The sequence below is a fragment of the Myotis davidii genome, unplaced genomic scaffold (genome assembly GCF_000327345.1).
Source record: "Myotis davidii unplaced genomic scaffold, ASM32734v1 scaffold1100, whole genome shotgun sequence".
Lineage (NCBI taxonomy): Eukaryota > Metazoa > Chordata > Mammalia > Chiroptera > Vespertilionidae > Myotis > Myotis davidii.
In genome coordinates, this window is record NW_006291979.1 from 43017 (window position 1) to 60970 (window position 17954).

Sequence of the window (17954 nt, forward strand, 5' to 3'; positions counted from 1 at the left end):
TGTGTTGAGTTAAAACAACAATAGGAACAGGCTGCAACTAGCTAATTTCATTCAACAAACATTATTGAGCATCTCATATGTGCAAAACCCTTGAGAGTACACAAGGGGGGGAAAGCACTGCCTTCAAAATGATTGCATTCAGTAGAGAAGTTGCCAAATATACCAACAACCATTTACAGAGTGCAGGTGCTAAATGCAAAAATTTGCATCTAGCAGTGTAAATTAAAAAATGAGTTGCCCTAGATGGTTTGACTCAGTGGATAGAGCATTGGCCTGCGGACTGAAGGGTCCCAGGTTTGATTCTGGTGAAGGGCATGTACCTTGGTTGCAGGCACCTCCCCAGTAGGGAATGTGCAGGAAGCAGCTGAATCGATGTTTCTCTATCATAGATGTTTCTAACTCTCTCTCCCCCTCTCCCTTCCTCTCTTTAAAAAATCAATAAAAAATATTTTTTAAAAAACAGAAATATTAAGAAAATAAAATTAAACCCTGCTCTTTACAAACAACCAAATAAATAAATTTGTGGAAAAACAATTTTGCTTTCAGTATTCAAATCCTATGGTTCTGCCCTAGCTGGTTTGGATCAGTGGATAGAGCATCGGCCTGCGGACTGAAGGGTACCAGGTTTGATTCCAGGCAAAGGCACATGCCTAGGTTGTGGGCTCGATCCCCAGTCAGGGGCGTGCAGGAGGCAACCAAACAATGATTCTCTCTCATCATTGATATTTCTCTCTCTCCCTCTCTGAAATCAATAAAATTACATTAAAAAACACACAAAATACCTATGGTTCCATATGGCAAAGAATTCATGGAGTCATTGAGGAATGAGTGAAATTCAAATATTGGTGTTAGATGCTGCATAGGACTCCTTTAACTTAAAATAATAAATTTATTTAAACAATTTGAAAAGATGCTGAGCCGACATTTTAACAAAAGAGATAAAGACAGTGTAAGTAAACGTATGAGAAAACACTCACCATAAAAATTTCTTACATGAATGGAATTTAAACAAAAGTGAGTTAACACTATATTCTTTTCCAGGGCTACTATTTAAAAAGGTTAACCACTGCACGTGCTGGCAGGGTAGCAGAAAAACTGGAATTTTTATATACAGTGGGTTAGTGGGAAGACAAAGAGAATGACCCTTCTGGGCTACAGTCCCCCATATTTTAAATGTAAAACATTCACCTACACGGCAATAGTTTGAGAAGTTAAACGTACATCTCGCCGAAACCGGTTTGGCGCGTCGGCTTGCGGACTGAAAGGTCCCAGGTTCGATGCCGGTCGGGGGCATGTACCTGGGTTGCGGGCACATCCCCAGTGGGAGATGTGCAGGAGGCAGCTGGTCGATGCTTCTCTCTCATCGATGTTTCTAACTTTCTATATCTCTCACTTCCTCTCTGTAAAAAAATCAATAAAATATATTAAAAAAACAACAACAAACAAACAAAAAAAAAAACATACATCTCTATAGAAACTGAAGATAATATTTAAAAAACCCCAAACCTGGAAATAACCAAAACCATGGACAGACCAATGGATAAATTCGGTGCCATAGAGCACAGTACTACTCAGCAATAAAAAAGTCACTATCCACATAAACATTAGTGTTGAATCTCAAAATAACTGTGTAGCATGGAGGAAGCCAGTACTTGTTAAAGACTGCACACCTTCTAGTGCTTATAAAGTCAGAAAAATATGAACTATTCTATGTGAAGGAAGGAAGATCTGTGACTTCATGGAGAGCCGAGAGGCAGGAAGGGAGATTATAAAAGGGCAATAAGAATATCCAGGGTGTGGCACAAGTAGGTGTAGAGTTGTTGGTATGGAAATTAATACAATAATGAATAATAGTACAGAAAGAAACTCTTCCCTGCCAGTGAGCCTCAGTTGGTTGGGCACCATCCCTTGCCCTGAAAGTCACGGGTTCCATTCCTGCCCGGAGGCCCTGTAGGTGGCGGGCAGGAGGCAGCTGTTAGCTGCATCTTTTCCATATCACCATTTCTCATTCTCTGCCTCCTTCCCTCTCTTTCTAAAAAGCCAATAAGTTGTTTTAAAAATATATAAAACACTTATTTTTAAAAAGAGAATAAACTCTTAAGTTTTGCATATTGACATCTTTAAGCCTACTTTGCCCCTAACCTGTATATGGGTGAGAGAGAAGTTTCACAGGTGATGGTATTACAGCTTGATCCATATGTCCAAGCTCACAAAATAGTACGCATGAGAAAAGAACAGTACATTTTGTTACATTTCAGTTATAAAGATACCTACATAAAGCCTTAAAAGTATTTTTAAATAAAGACCTAGATATTCTTGTCTTGCTAGAAAATTAAAATGGAAAGACTATTAAGGACTCTACCCTCTCCCTCCTAATTTCCTGAGAGGACTGGCCTTGTCTCAATGGCAGCAAATATTGTCAAGCAGTGCCGACTATTGCCATCAGAATCAACAGCAATCACAAAAGACTCATCGTGGGACTGATTACATGCTTATCCTGCCTCTAGCTTGGAGGTCTTGCCTGTTGAGCAAACCTTGAGGTGAACATCCGAGATGGGCGAGGGGAATCCAAACAACTATTACATTATTTTTTCCGCCAATTATTTCAGCCACAGGAGACAGTGATGGAGGTCCTGAGAATGTCTGTACACACAGATCACACAAGCCACAGCCCACCGACCATTTGTGGATAACGATGAGAAGAAGCACTTTTCATGAAATTTACTCCAGTCTTATCCACTCACGATGAACACAGTGTTTCTGTCCTAATTGTGGTTCAATCTCAACCTTAGTGTCTTAAAACCAATGGCACCAGCCTATGACATTTTATACATCATGTTACCTGGCTCCTTTACAGCATGGGGGTAAGAATCCCTTGATACATTGCTGAGAATTATGTAATAAATGCTGTGAACAGAGACTAATTTTCATATTGTTCACAGAAGCACAACAAAGGCCTCCTTTTCTGGGTGACCATGACACAACCAATAATAGAGGCACCAGATTAGAACCACAAAGTCATACACACTTTCTCTCAGGGCCTTGGTGAGCAACACAAAATGAGCCAATATTGGACAAAGAGTGCTGTTCTGAAATCATGCTGTGCTTTCCAAAGCACAAGAAGTTTGGGACCCACCATATCTGTTCACCTCTCCATGCTGACAGAGGACTATTTTCCTTTCCGTCATCCCAAGGAATCAAAAGAACCAACAAAATTAAAGGTTGAAAGGAAAAACCCTTTCCAAAAAAGATCATAAACCAGAGCAGAGGAACGTAAGAGGTTTGCATGTTAGTGAATTTGAACCTGAAATGATTCACCACAGCATCAAGTGATGTCCAAAATGTCCCCGAGAGAGGTCGCACTTCTTAGCTGAGGATGGGTGCTCTGGATGAAACCTGGGTCAAGTCAGTTCTCACGTCAGAGAGAAAAGATTGAAGATACAGCCAAGAGCTCGAAGAATTCATAACTTTCTCAAGCACAAGGGAGAACACAGAATTCCTTTTCCCGGAGCCCGCAGAAAACTATGCACACCATTCAGGTGGGCCAGGTGGTAGAGGAGGTCGCTTCAGCCTCCTGAATACTCGCAGTGACAGCAATGAGGTGGGAGTCCTCAGAAGTTAGCAAGTGCAATGCAGCTCCCTCAGGCCTCACATGTACCTCAAATGTATGAGGAATTTCGCACAGTGTATGTTGAGATAAAAGGGTTTATATTCAGACCAAAGGATTAAAGTCTCCTTTAGTGTTGTAGAGTGAGAAAGATAAAAGGTCCCCTGCACATTTAAGGCTTTTTTCCCATGTGAATTCTCAGATGTCTAAAAAGGTTAGGTTTCCATCTAAAACATTTCCCACATTTACTACACTTATATGGCCTTTCTCCAGTGTGACATCTGTGGTGCTCCATGAGCGAATGTATTTCTTTAAAGGACTTTCCACAATCACTACACTCATAAGGCTTTTCTCTGGTATGAACTCTGTAGTGTCGATTGAGGGTAAACTTTCGTCTAAAGAACTTCCCACAATCACTACATTCAAAAGGTTTTTCTCCAGTGTGAACTCTCTTGTGGCTAAGGAGAGTACTATTATGCTTAAAAGATTTTCCACAATCAGTACACCCATAGGGTTTTTCTCCAGTGTGAACACGGTTGTGTTCATTGAGGTGAGAGCTTAACCTGAAGGACTTCCCACAATCACTACACTCATAAGGCTTTTCTCCGGTATGAACTTTGCGGTGTCGAATGAGTGTAGACTTTAGTCCAAAGAACTTCCCACAATCACTACATTCAAAAGGTTTTTCTCCAGTGTGAACTCTCTTGTGGTTAAGGAGGTTACGATAGTTCCTAAAAGATTTTCCACAATCAGTACACTCATAGGGCTTTTCTCTAGTGTGAATTCTTCCATGTTGAATGAGGTGAAAGATCCGTTTAAAAACTTTCCCACAATTGTCACACTCATATTTCACTTCTCCAGAGCAGGCACCCTGATGGTGAACAACTTTCTGGTAGCGGCTGCCAAATTTCTCATAGTTACAAGTCTGCTGAAGACTTTTTCCACCAACATAGTTCTGTGAAATCTCACTGCCCTTGTGTGGCTCCTCAGTGTTGAGAGGGGTTTGGTGGTGGAGAAGCTCTGAGATGTCTGGGAAGACTTTCCAACCAACCTCCCTACTGGTTGAAGGCATAGAAGGTAAATAGAAGCTGCAGCAGGTCACAAAGGAGGCCCTGTCTAAGACGTCTTTCCAGGACTTCTCTCCACTGGAAAACTTTTGTTTCTGTTGAGGGTTTGCACTGAAACAGAAGTCTCTCACACATGCGTCACTGAAGAAGGCTTTCTGCTCAAAGTCTGCTGCTTGTGACTCAGTCAGGTGCAGAATGTCTTTGAACACTGAGAAACACCGCTTACACAGATGGGTCCTCTGGGTTGCTGGCTCTGTCTTTGATGCCCTGACCTGTGACTCTCCTTGTACAGATAAACTCTCCTCAGAACAGGCCTCCGCATCATCCATTTTATGCCAACAACCTGAAAAAAGAGAATTGAGAAGGAACTGAAGTTGACTGTGGTGACAGACAGGGGAAGTGCTATTGCTAAAGTGTTTTGCACTTAATACAGGGGTTCTCTGCAATTTTATGAAAATAAGAGAGGTGCAGGAAGGATTAACAAGAAACTGTTGTGAAGGTCTGGGCCTCTGAAGGTCACAAAACAGGGAAGACCTCACCTGAAACATGACACACACGGCAAGGACCACATGGAAGAGAGGATGCATCTCCAGCTCAGGCCTCTGCTAACAGTGCTGAGCAGGGCTGGTCTGCTGGTGACAGGAGCAAGCTGTGCAGAAGGTTGGTTATGTCTTCTTCTAAGTAAAATTCCATAAGCAAGTAGCAAGTCTTTGATGACTACTTAAGCCTGTATGTGCACCTATCACACATGTGCAGGTCCATGTAGGAGAATACTGCACAGGGTGCAGTGCAGAGGGGGAAGGTGATGCAAAAAGGTGACAAAGGTGATTGTAGCCATAAGCCAGGAAGTCACAGATGAAATGCACGTCAGCAAAATGTCAACAGTGGGAAAGAGAAGGTAGAAATGGGCTGTAGCTAGTGCCACTTGCCCCTAAACACTGTTGGAAATTCGCTGGTTCCTGGTACCACCTGACCACCACCATTATGTCATACCTTCCCCCCAGTTGTCATTCAGCAAGGCCCAATCTCCTCTGAGAACCTCTTGCATGTTCATCCTATGAGTAACCCAGGGTTCTCCCTGATCTTCTACTCTACCGATGCATAAACCCTAAATATTCCAAGTATTAATGAAAGATAATAGAGAGCAGCCAGCTCTGGCCAAGGGCATTTTGGCCCGCAGCAGTACTCAGCTAAGGTAATATTATAAACAACAATTGGAGAAGGGCCCATGGTTCATATAAGTGGAGAACACAACCTGGCACAGGCTGTCATAAAGCACCTTCCCCTAGAGGAAGGGGGTAGAAGGGAATAAATGTGGGTATTGTCACCCTCCCACGGAGAGGAAGAGGAAGATGGGACCCATTAAGTTGCCAGTAAGACTCCCAATTTCCATACAATTTCGGCACTTTTTGAGGCAATGGGTATCAGGGATGTTTGTGGAGTCCATTGGTCAGGGCTCTCCATACAGCTCAACAATAGCAACCACAGCACATTTGACAAGTCAGTGGCAGGAATGAGCAGAACTCACGGTCTGGCTGTGGGAGGGAGAAAGCTATGTTTTGAGAATAAAGGAAGAAAGGGCATCACCTCAGGACCCTGGGACAATGTGAAGGTCTTACCTACAGATGAGACCAGTGCAAACACTTCCAGCATCACATCGCAGTACAGAAGTCTCTGAGCCTCATCAAGGAGCCCCCACTCCTCCTCAGAAAAGGCAATGGCCACGTCCTCAAAGTCCATATCCTGTCGTGACGGGGACAGTTCAGTCCATGATCAGCTTCTGTCCTAGGCTTTTACTTTTGTCATCCTTCCCACTCTCCATATCCATCTGCTCCCTCCACTCCCACATCACAGAAAATAGCAGGCCGTGCATCCATCAGAGTCACTCTCTCCTTATATTCCTACTGATACTCTGTCTTCCCACAATACTCAGGGTACATGATCATACAGATGATACCTCTGCTCTGGGACTCACATGTAGGCCACACTGCTGCTTTTCAATACAGTGGGTATCATGAACACAAGGGAGGAATAGATGGTATCCATGATGAGAGTATGAGGATTTGACACAGTGCTTCTCAGGCAATCCACTGTTGTCCCCTGGATTCTCATTGTAAGACCCTGATAATTATGGTCTCACCTCAACCCTCTGAACCCAATCTCAGGGTGCTGAGGCCATTACTGTGCACTATGTCGTGGACATAATTCACTTCTGTCACACAGCTTCATTCCCAGAGGCACCATGTCAAATGTAACACAAATATGCCGTGATGAACACAGTTTATTTCTTAATCATCTTCTTTTCCAAAATTCGAATTCACCACCTCTGTAACGTATTTCTCTCTTCCCCTTCTCACTCCCAAAGCCCGTGGAGATTTTCAAGCCCAGAGGACACTGATGTATGCTATCCTTTTCCTATTGGTCACTGAACCAGCCCAACAACAACAATAGGCCGGTGTGCACACATATTTCACCTAAGCTTTCCACCAAGGTTATACCATCACAATCCACCCTCTTTCCAGGAATTAACCTGGAACTCACCACCCTGTATTATCAGCAGGTAATGGACTCAACCTTCATTCCCTCTTATGTCAATGCCAGGGCCCTGCTGCATGACTGCACATGCCCTCTCCTAGGGCACATCACTCTTTCTCCACTCCTCTCTCACATCTGCACTCCCGCACCCACGGTTTCATAGTCATCTCCTTGACTTCCTACTCATTACTCAGCATGTGTGGTGTAGTGACTGCTTGGAAAATTCAAACAGGAATAAGTTCTACACCAACTCTGAGAGTCCACACTCATGGAGGCAGCCTTGAGCCCTGTTACAAAGGCCTCCCTCCCTGTGTTTTCCTTCCACATCACCTACTGAGAAACTCATCAGGCCTCATGTCCAGATGCCTGGCAACCACCGCCAGGACCTATGGGCTCAGGGTGCTCAGGGCCCTGGCCCAGCCCCGGGTCGGGTGATGCCCGCATCCCTCCGGGCTAAGTCCAGTGCGCACCTGCCAGTGACCTCATCACCTACAGGGTCCTCCTTCCTGAGGTGGCTTCCAGGCCCCTTCCATCACGTGGTGCCTTCTGCTCTGCTCCCTTGACCCACACAACCCTGACTCGCACTCCCACCGGGTCTCACCACGGGGCACCCTCAAGCCACTCACTGTTCCGGCGCTGAGACCTGGGCTGCAGGCGGGACCGGCACCCACCCCCCAGGCGGGAGGGCGGATGAGGTGAGGGCGGTAGAACTCCGGAAGCAGAGAGGAGTCCGGGAGACACGGAGGACCCAGTCACGGCCCGTTGTGACGCAAGCAGCCTCAGAGACACCCTGCCCAGCGGGGACGCTGCCTCCGCCACCTCCTCCTACTCGCCACCAGAGCGCTAAGCTTGCGAGTCCTGAGCCCCCGGAAGAGGGAGAAACGACCGCCAGAAGGAGGACGCCGGAAGTCCCGCCCTAACAGGATATGCGGGACCAAAATGCACCTTACCTCCTCTGACGCTGGCGCAGTCCTTTCTGGGTAATGTAGTTCTTTCTACCCCAGAGGAGGGCTCATCCCAGCCAATGACCTTGGTGAGTAGGTGTTGAGGCCCCACAGTGGGAGCTGGAGGACAAGATCTTGGGACTGGAGGTGGGCTTAACTGGTCCAAACTGACAGATCTCTGAGGGGAGGGAGGAAGGGAGGCCTGGAATAGATCCACCAAAGGATATCTGTATATATACAGGTGGAAATGGGAGACATCTGTAATACTATCAATGATAAGAAGAATATATGTATATACACAGGGGGAAATGGCAGACATCTGTAATCCTATCAATGATAAAAAAAATACATGCATTTAAAGAAATATTTTAAAATACTATAGCCCAGTTAGTGTGGTTCAGTGGTTGAGCATCAGCTTACAAACCAGGAGTTCATGGTTCTATTCATGGTCAGGGCACATACATGGGTTGCCGGCTCATTTCCCACAGAGAGGGGAGGGACGGGAAGCAGCCTATCAGTGATTCTCTTTCATAAGTGATGAAGTGATGATTCTGAAAGGATATAGAGGCCAACAGGCTGACATTTCCTACATTGTTTGAATGTCTGTGGTCAGTACACATTGTGAAGCTACGGAGCTAAGAGTTACTGAATGTTCACTGCATGTGCCAGGCCCGGGATTCAATGCTTTACCTGCATTATTGTTATTTCATTTAATCCTCTCCACACCTGAGATGATTTAACCAACTATTTTATGGGGAGGAAATCCGGGCTCAGAGACTCAAGGTAAATTGCCTGATTGTAGAGTTAGTAAAAGGCAGGGCTGGAAGTCAAACCCCTGTGTCTCCAACAGAGCTCTGGCTTCTAATGTTATGCTCTGCTGCCTCCTAGAGGGGAGAATAGGGGATGCATTCCCATTAGGACAGGCTAGTTGTTAAAAGCTTTAGTAGCTTATACTAAGAAGGCTTCTTTCTTGTTCATAGCACATGAACACCCTGGTTCTCCTGGAATGGAAATAAAGGAGAAGCTCCATGATCGTACACGCTGGGTGTTATCAGAGATAAACTGTTTATGGACAGTCTCAATGGTTCCAGACTCTTCTGTCAGAGGTCACAGCTTCACTCCCAACCCATTTCATTGATCACAGCACATCGCAGGCTGCAACCAACATCCGGGTGCAGCAGCGGAACCTGACATACTTGATGGGCCCAGTTTGCGACCATACGGTGCCAGCCTCTTGTCGGGGACTGGGCAGGGCCAAGGAGAGGAGTGGGGATGGGTAGGAAATGACAGTGGAAGTCCGTCAGGATGGGTCCCTGTCTCCTCATCCAGCCGGCCTTTGTCCCCAGGTTGCCCTAAACTGTCACTGGCAAGATTCAAAGGAGTGAACCTCAAAAAAAGGATGTTGGCCAGATGTCATTGGCAGCAAACTCAGGACCCACTTGTGCGTGTGACCCTGGGTAAATCTATGGCTGCCTGGGCTCCCCACTGTGGTGGAGGTGAAGGCGAACATGGCAAGGGTGTGGATCGGGAAGGTACCAGAGCACAAGCATCCGGCATCCATGTTCTTTGAAATAAACACCAGGCACTACCCTGCTTCCAAGTCTCACCTTTTGCGTTGCCCAGGTGAGTGCCCCATCGGATGGTAAAAATGCTCACATTCACATCAATGGTGACCCTGCGGTTTCCATTCACTCTGTGCATGAACCTGTGGTGAACTAGCAACTGTTCTTATGAAGAGACACCCAGGTTTCTAATGTCAAAAAGCCCTGCCAGCGACACAGGATGCCAAATGGCAGTTTTCTTAAACTAGAGAATCCAGTGGAGACCATATGGAGGTTGTACTCGATTTTCCAAAGATGATTTCTTGAGACAGATGGAAGGACCCTCATTCTCTCAAATATTATTTCATCTATTGCATATCCTGCCCCGTTATGGTGACTTTGGGGCAGGATTTTTGAAATTCTGTGGAAGTTTACCGTCCTGATTGTCTCCTTGTAAATTTCTGTACTTATTTACCTCTGGAGAACTATCCTGGCTGACTCTTAGCATGCAGGCCCGGCTGGATGTTTACCCATGGAAGAACATTCAGGGCCATCTTCTCTCCCTAGATTGATAAATATCTACCATCTCATTCACTTTCTAATTTTCCAGTCACTCCAACCCACCAGAGGACCACATGGCTCAGCAGCCAGCAACCCCTCCGGCGGGGCAGACAGGGAAACAACCTCTGCAGAGAGCTCCTCTCCCTCCGGGCAGTTCAATGGCTGGAGCACCTCATTACCATGGACTAGGTTGGCCCTGCCTGGGTCACAAGTTTTCTTGGGAGCACATGCTCACTCCCAGGTCACAACGCCCCAAGAACGCATGCCGCAGAGCTTGCTCCATCTCCCACTAACCATGGCCCCAAAGAATGGAGCAGCTGCTGCCTGGACTGGGACTAGAGAGGGCCTCAGAGCCACACACACGGCCCAGCACCAACTCTCCCTGGGAACCACCCTGAGTTTTCCTGCCCACACCGAGCTGCCCAGCAGCCACCGCTGATCCCTGCCCTGACACCTGAGAGGAATCTGGGCTCCTCAACCCCTGAAGGTGCAATAGTCCAGGCTCAACCCCTGGCTGGAAGGTGCAGAGACCACAAGGCACACATCCCAGCCCAGAGCTTCTCCCAGCTGCTTTGGTTTTAGTCCAGGGAGCACACTGTGTCATCGTCCCCTGTGGGTGCTGGTGTAGCTCAGCCCAGGCCCCCACCTGCTACACTGACAGCCCTGGCACCACTCATACTCCTTTCTGCATCACTGCCTGCTCTGCCCCCAAGAGAACCCTGGCTGCTGGCCACCACGGGGCCCTGGTGTTCACAAGTGTGTGGACTGACTGGGTGGTAAAAGCATATATATTGATTTTGAGAGAGAGAAAAGTAGGAATATAGAGAAAGAACCATTTTTTTAGATACATCTAATTGATTTTTTTACAGAGAGGGAGAGGGATAGAGAGTTGAAACATTGATGAGAGAGAAACATCACGCGGGAGAAACATGGATCAGCTGCCTCCTGCACACCTCCTACTGGGGATGTGCCCACAACCAAGGTACATGCCCTTGACTGGAATCGAACCTGAGACCCTCAGTCTGCAGGCTGACACTCTATCCACTGAGCCACTTTTATACCTTCTTTGGCTGATGCTTGGAATTGTCCTGACCAGAGATGGAACTTGCAACCTTCCCATTACTGAGATGATTCTCTGACCCACTGAGCTATTTGGCAACAGCCGAATATATGTGCCTGTTTAGGTAAAATAGCCCAACAATGTACCTGAGAATAGATACAAAACCATCATGATGACAGCTAATGGTGGGAAGCTAGTATGGGATTCATTAAGTCTTTTTTACATGGGAATATTTCATAAGCTACTTCAAAGGCAGACTGTATTTTTCTTCCATTATTTTAAATGCCATGATTGCAGCATTGATAAGGGCAGGAGGAACTTGGTTTCAGCGATGCAGGAATACATGGAAACACCAAAAGCAAATGTTAAATATATATCTCCCACATAACAAACGGTTGCTATGATGCGCACTGAGCACCAAGGGGCAGACGGTCAACACAGGAGCTGCCCCCTGGAGGTCAGTGTGCTCCCACAGAGGGAGCTCCACTCAGCCACAAGCCTGGCTGACAGCTGCGAGCACTGGCAAGTGGACATTCTCTGAGGGGTCCAGGGCTACCAGAGGGATGTCTGACTGCCAGTGTAGGCCTGATCCCGCCAGGGAGCTGGCAGAAGCTGGCGGGTGGTCATCCCCCAAGGGGTCCTGGAATGCAAGGGTGCAGTCCGGGCTGAGGGACACCCACCCTCTGAGTGCACTAATTTTCATGCACTGGACCTTTTATATATATATATAAATATATATGTAAATTTTACTTAAATCAAACTTTAAAAAAGGTTTAAAACTTGAGGCTTCCCAATTATTTTACTCTGTTATTATGAAAGTTCTGGAGCATATCTGTTGCTACTGTATCAGTTTGTGGGAAATACAATGATGTGCTGCTGGGAGATCTTATCATGTCCATGTTCAATGCCATGGTTCTGGCAGTTTAACACTGACCATGATGAGAGTATATACACCAAAGAAACTGACAAATACTACAATTCTAGACTTCACTTAATGTATTAATGAATTCTTAGATGTAAGAGTGGTTCTGAATGTTCACAATGCAGATTAAATGTACAAGTACTAGTCTATGATATAAGTTGGCTTAATTTGTACATAGCATAATAATTGAGAAAAACAATTTTCATTCCAGTATTGCGAACCTATGGTTCCATATGGCAAGAGGTCAATTGAGTCCCTGAGGAATAAGGGAAATTCAAACATATGTCTTAGGCGGTACAGTCCTCCTTCAGTTAAAATAATAAATTTATTTAAACAATTTGAAAAAGATCCAGAGTTGACATTTTAACAAAGCAGACAGAGACAATGCCAATAAGTATATGGAAAAAAAAATGTTCACCATAAAAAATTCTTAGGGAAATGGAATTAAAATGAAAGCAAGTTAACACAATATTCATTTCCGGGGTTCCTATTTGAAAAGGTAACCCATTGTATGTCCTTGCAGGGTAGCAGAAAAACTGGAATTTTTATATACTGCGGGTTACTGAAAAGGCAAAAGGCATGATCATTTTGGGTCACAGTTCCGCATATCTTAAATGTAAAATATTCATCTACACAACAGTTTGATAAGTAAAGCCTATGTCTATATACACATCTGATTTGAAATATTCTCACATTATTTTTTATAATATCCCAAACCTGGAAATAACAAAAAACAGAGAGATCAATCGATAAAGTGCTTATTCACAGAACTCAGTGCTACTCTGAAATAAAAAAAAAATTCACTCTTCTCATAAGCATTTGTGTTCAATCTGAAAATGACTGTGCAGCATGGAGAATGCCAGTATTTGTTAGAGTACACCCCAGCCCAAACGGGTTTGGCTTAGTGGATTGAGCTTTGGCTCAGTGGATTGAGCATCGGCCTACGGACTGAAAGGTCCCAGGTTCGATTCCGGTCAAGGGCATGTACCTTGGTTACGGGCACATTCCCAGTAGGAGATGTGCAGGAGTCAGCTGATCGATGTTTCTCTCTCATTGATGTTTGTAACTCTCTCTCTCCCTTCCTCTCTGTAAAAAATCAATATAATATATTTAAAAAAAAGAGTACACCCCAAGTAGTGCCAATATAATTATGTACAGTATGAACTATTCTACTGCAAAAGAGGAAAATTCATGACTGCATGGAGGGCCGAGAAAGGAGGACAGATATTACAACAGGGCAGTAGGAAAATACAGGATGTGGCAAAAGAAGGTTTAGAGTTGCTGGTATAGAAAATGATACAATAATTAATATTAATAATACAGGTATAAACTCTGCCTCGGCAAGTGTCCTCAGCTGGTTGGGTGGCATCCCATTCACTGAAAGGTCACTGGTTTGATTTCAGGTCAGTGCAGAATCCCCAAGTGGATCCCCAGATGGGGGCCTTCAAGAGGCAGCAGATCTGTTTATCTCTCTCTTCCCCTCTGTACTTTCCCCCTTCTCCACAAAAAATGAAAGTATTTTTAAAAATATTTTTTAAAAAGAATAATTTCTGTTAATCCCCAGAGGGAAGGAGGGGAGTGTCGGGGTCTCTGTTAATCCCCAGAGGGAAGAAGGGGAGTGTGGGGGTAAGGGGAAGAGATCAACCAAAGGACTTGTATGCATTCATATGAGCCAAACCAATGGACATGGACAACAGGGCGGTGAGAGCATGAGTCGGGGAGGCGGGGGGGAGGATGGGGGTTAATAGGGAGGAATGAGGACACATTTGTAATGCCTTAACTAATAAAGAATTTAAAGATTAAAAAAAAAGAATAATCTCTGTGTTCTATGAACTTACAACTGTGAGCCTATTGTTGCCCCACCCTGTGTAGGAGTTACAGGTGGGTTTATTTCACATGGGACAGTTTCACAGCTTTATCTCTAGGTCAGGGCTCACCAAATAGCACACGTGAGAACGGGGCACTTTGTTGCATGTCAGTCCTCATTTCCTGGGGGGACAGCCTTGCCTCCGTGGCAGCAAATGTTGTCAAGCAGTGAAGACTATGGCCATTGGAATCAAGAGGAAAGCTGACTGGTTACAAAAGACACATCCTGGGACTGACTACAGCATTATCTTTCCTCAAGCTTTGAGTTCTTGCCTGTTGAGCAACAACCTTCAGGTCAACACCCTAGAGCAGTGGTTCTCAACTGTCCTAATGCCGCGACTTTTCATCTACTTTAACTGCAGTGTCTGCTATGACTATGAAAACAGTGTCTATGTCCGAATACTAATTAAACCTCAGAGGCTTACAACAAATGACACCAACCTATGAAATCTCACACATCATGTCACATGGCCTCTTGGAGCACGTGGAGAGTTCCCCTAAACATTGCTGACACTTGTGGACTACATACTGTGAACAGAGAATATACTTCATATTGTTCACAGGAGCACAATAAAGGCAGCCTGCTCAGGGCAACCACTGGCTCTACAATATAAGAGGCACCAGAGAGCAAATCAGAACCACAAAGTCGTGCACACTCTCTCTCAAGGCCTTGGTTGGCAACACAAAATCAGCCATTATTGGAGAAAGAGTGATTTGCTGCCATCAAGCTGTGCCTTCCAACGCACACAAAGTTTGGGACCCACCATATCTGTTCACCTGTCCATGCTGACACATCACATCTTTCCTTTCAATCGTCCCAGGGAGAGAATAGAACCAACAAAATTAAAGGAAAAACAGCTTTACATAAAGATCATAAACCAGAGCAGAGGGCAGCAAGAGGTTTGCAGATTGATGAATTAGAACCTGAAACACTTCATCACACACAGTGAGAATCACAATGCCCTGAAGGAGGCAGCACTTAGCTGAGGAGGGTGCTCTGGATGAAACCTGCATCAGCTCAATTCTCCGGTCAGAAATAAAGGAAGGAAGGTTCACACAGGAGCTCGGAACATTCATAATTTTCTCAAGCACAGCCCCAGAGCAGGAAGGGGTTATTCATAATTTTCTCAAGCACAGCCCCAGAGTATGCAGGGGTTGTGACGGATGCACACTCTTCAGGTGGGCCAAGTGTTAGGTTGAAATAGCTTCCACACAAACATGTGCAGTGTCATCAATCAGGTTGTAGGCCTGAGTAGGTTAGCAAGTCGGATGCATTTTCTGAAAGCGTCACTTATACCTGAAACGTAGGAGGCATCTAGCAGAGAGTATGATCTGATACAGGGGTTGGCATTCAGGTAAATGGGGTTTTGTAAAAGCTTCTCCTCTGGTGTTATTCTGAGAAAAGTAAAACATTCCCTGCACACTTAAAGCTTTTCTCCAGCGTGTACTTTCAAGTGTTGAACGAGGACATATTTGAAGCGAAAAGATTCCCCACATTCACTGCACTCATGAGGTTTTTCAGCAGTGTGAACTCTGAGGTGTTGAATGAGGTTAGATCTTCGCAGAAAGCACTTCCCACAAACACTACATCCATGCGGCTTTTCTCCGGTGTGAACTCCCTTGTGGATAAGGAGGGAAGAATTTTCCTTAAAAGATTTACCACATTCATTGCACTTATATGGTTTTTGTCCAGTGTGAACTTTGTTGTGTTTAGTGAGTGAATACCCCTGATGGAAGGACTTCCCACATTCACTGCACTCATAAGGTTTTTCTCCAGTGTGAATTCTGTTGTGTTTAAAGAGGTTAGAGTAGTGACTGAAGGACATCCCACAATCACTACACTGAAATGGCTTTTCTCCAGTGTGAACTCTCTGGTGGGTAAAGAGGACATAGCTGCGACTAAATGATTTTCCACATTCATTACATTTGTAAGGCTTTTCTCCAGTGTGAACTCTCTTGTGGACAGAGAGGCCATAACTGCACCTAAATGATTTTCCACATTCACTACATTTGTAAGGTTTTTCCGCAGTGTGAACTCTGTGGTGTTTAGTGAGGTGAAGCCTTCGACTGAAGGATTTCCCACATTCACTGCACTCATGCGGTTTTTCTCCAGTGTGAACTCTCTGGTGATTTCTGATGGATGACCTGTCATTGAAAAGCTTGCCACAGTCACTGCACTCATACGGTTTTTCTCCCGTGTGAACTCTGTGGTGTCTTGTGAGGGAAGAGCTGTGATTGAACAGCTTCCCACAGTCAGTGCACTCATAGGACTTTTCTCCAGCGTGAATTCTCCTATGTCTATTGAGGTTAAAGATACATGTAAGAACTTTCCCACGTGTATTACACTCATATTTCTCTTCCCCAGAGCAGACGCCCTGATGTTGAACAAGGTTTTGGTTGTGGCTGGCTGCTTTTTCACAATCATCCCATTGGTGATGCCTTTTTCTTTTCAGAAATTCTCCTGAAATCTCACTGCCACTGTGTGGCTCCTCAGTATTGTGAGGGGTCTGGTGCTGGACAAGCTCTGAGATGGCTGGGAAGACTTCCCCACCCTCCCTACTGGATGAAGGCAGCCCTGATAAGGAGAAGCTGCACCTGGCCACAGACGAGGCCCTGTCCACAGCTTCTTTCCAGGGCTTCTCTCCACCTGCTTCACTCTGTGGACGGGGAGGGTTCGCACTGAAACAGAAGCCTCTCACACGTGCGTCACTGAAGAAGGCTTTCTGCTCAAAGTCTGCTGCTTGTGACTCAGTCAGGTGCAGAATGTCTTTGAACACAGAGAAACACCTTCCACACCGATGGCTCTTCTGGGTGGCTGGAGCTGTCTTAGAAACACTAACCTGTGACTCCACTTGTACAGATACACTCTGCTCAGAACAGGCCTCCGTATCACCCGTTTTATGCCAACAACCTGAAAACATAAAAATGGTGATGAAATCAATGTCCACTGTGGTGCCAGGAGAAGTCTCATTGCAAAAGCGTGTCGCACATTAACACGTTGTTTACATGCAATTGTCTGACAGCAAAGTATCTGAAGGAAATGTTGGTAAGATGCTGCTGTGAAGATCTGGGCCACTGAGGATAACCATACAAGGAAGATCTCAAATAAAATATGAAAAAAACATGGCAAGCACCACATGGAACAGAAGCTGGATAGTCTGCTCATGTGTCTACTAACAGTGTTGAACAGAGCCTGTCTACTGGCGACGTGGGCAAGCTGTACATCTTATTCCAAGTAAAATTCAAGATATGAAAAGTGGGGTCTAGTGAAGTACGTCTGTGCATCTCATAACACATGTGCAGGTCAATATGTGAGAACGCCTCAGATAGAGCAGTTCAGAGGAACAGGTGCTGGAAAAGGCAAAAAGGTGAAGGTAGCCAGAAACCAGGAAGTCACAGATTAAAAGATAAGTCAGGGAAGTGTCAAGCATGGGAGTGAAAAGGTAGAAATAGGAGCTGCTGGCAGTGGCACCTCAACCTAAACTCTGTTGGACAAGAGCAGGTTCCTGGTATGATCTAAGCACCACCTTTATGTCATACCTCGCGCGAGTTGCAACTCACAAGGGCCAGGCAACCCTTTAAATCATGCTGCATGTTCCCGCTGGGGAAATAAAACAGGGTTCTCCTTGCATCTTCTACTGTACAAGCTCACAAAACACAAATATTCTGAGTTCTATAGAAAGACAGCCCTAGCTGGTTTGGCTCAATGGATAGAGCTTGGCATGTGGACTGAAAGGTTCCAAGTTTGATTCCAGTCAAGGGCACATGCCCCTCAGTTAGGGAACGTGCAGGAGGCAGCCAGTCAATGATTCTCTCTCATCACTGATATTTCTATCTCTCTGTCCCTCTTC

The 17954-nt window shown here is 45.3% G+C and overlaps 2 protein-coding genes and 1 long non-coding RNA gene across 4 annotated transcripts in view; 1 reads left to right on the forward strand and 2 right to left on the reverse strand.

Moving 5' to 3' along the window:
- Positions 1 to 1290: 1290 nt before the first annotated feature.
- Positions 1291 to 7514, forward strand: LOC107183333. The gene is made up of 3 exons (XR_001514115.1): positions 1291 to 1302; positions 1807 to 1809; positions 6625 to 7514. It is a non-coding gene; the product is annotated as an uncharacterized LOC107183333 (long non-coding RNA).
- LOC102767599 (zinc finger protein OZF) overlaps positions 2486 to 17954 on the reverse strand; it is a 99061-nt gene continuing 83592 nt past the window's right edge. For both annotated transcript variants that reach the window (XM_006765343.2, XM_015565057.1), the window contains 2 exons: positions 6294 to 6417; positions 2486 to 5017 (listed from right to left, as the gene is read on the reverse strand). In XM_006765343.2, the coding sequence (XP_006765406.1) occupies positions 3780 to 5017; positions 6294 to 6414 (1359 nt within the window). In that variant the 5' untranslated portion in view covers positions 6415 to 6417 and the 3' untranslated portion in view covers positions 2486 to 3779. The remainder of the gene's footprint in view (positions 5018 to 6293; positions 6418 to 17954) is intronic.
- On the reverse strand, positions 15504 to 17084 carry LOC102767314 (zinc finger protein 501-like). Its single transcript, XM_015565056.1, has one exon. It carries the CDS (start codon positions 17022 to 17024, stop codon positions 15528 to 15530), a length of 1497 nt encoding a protein of 498 aa, XP_015420542.1. The 5' UTR covers positions 17025 to 17084; the 3' UTR covers positions 15504 to 15527.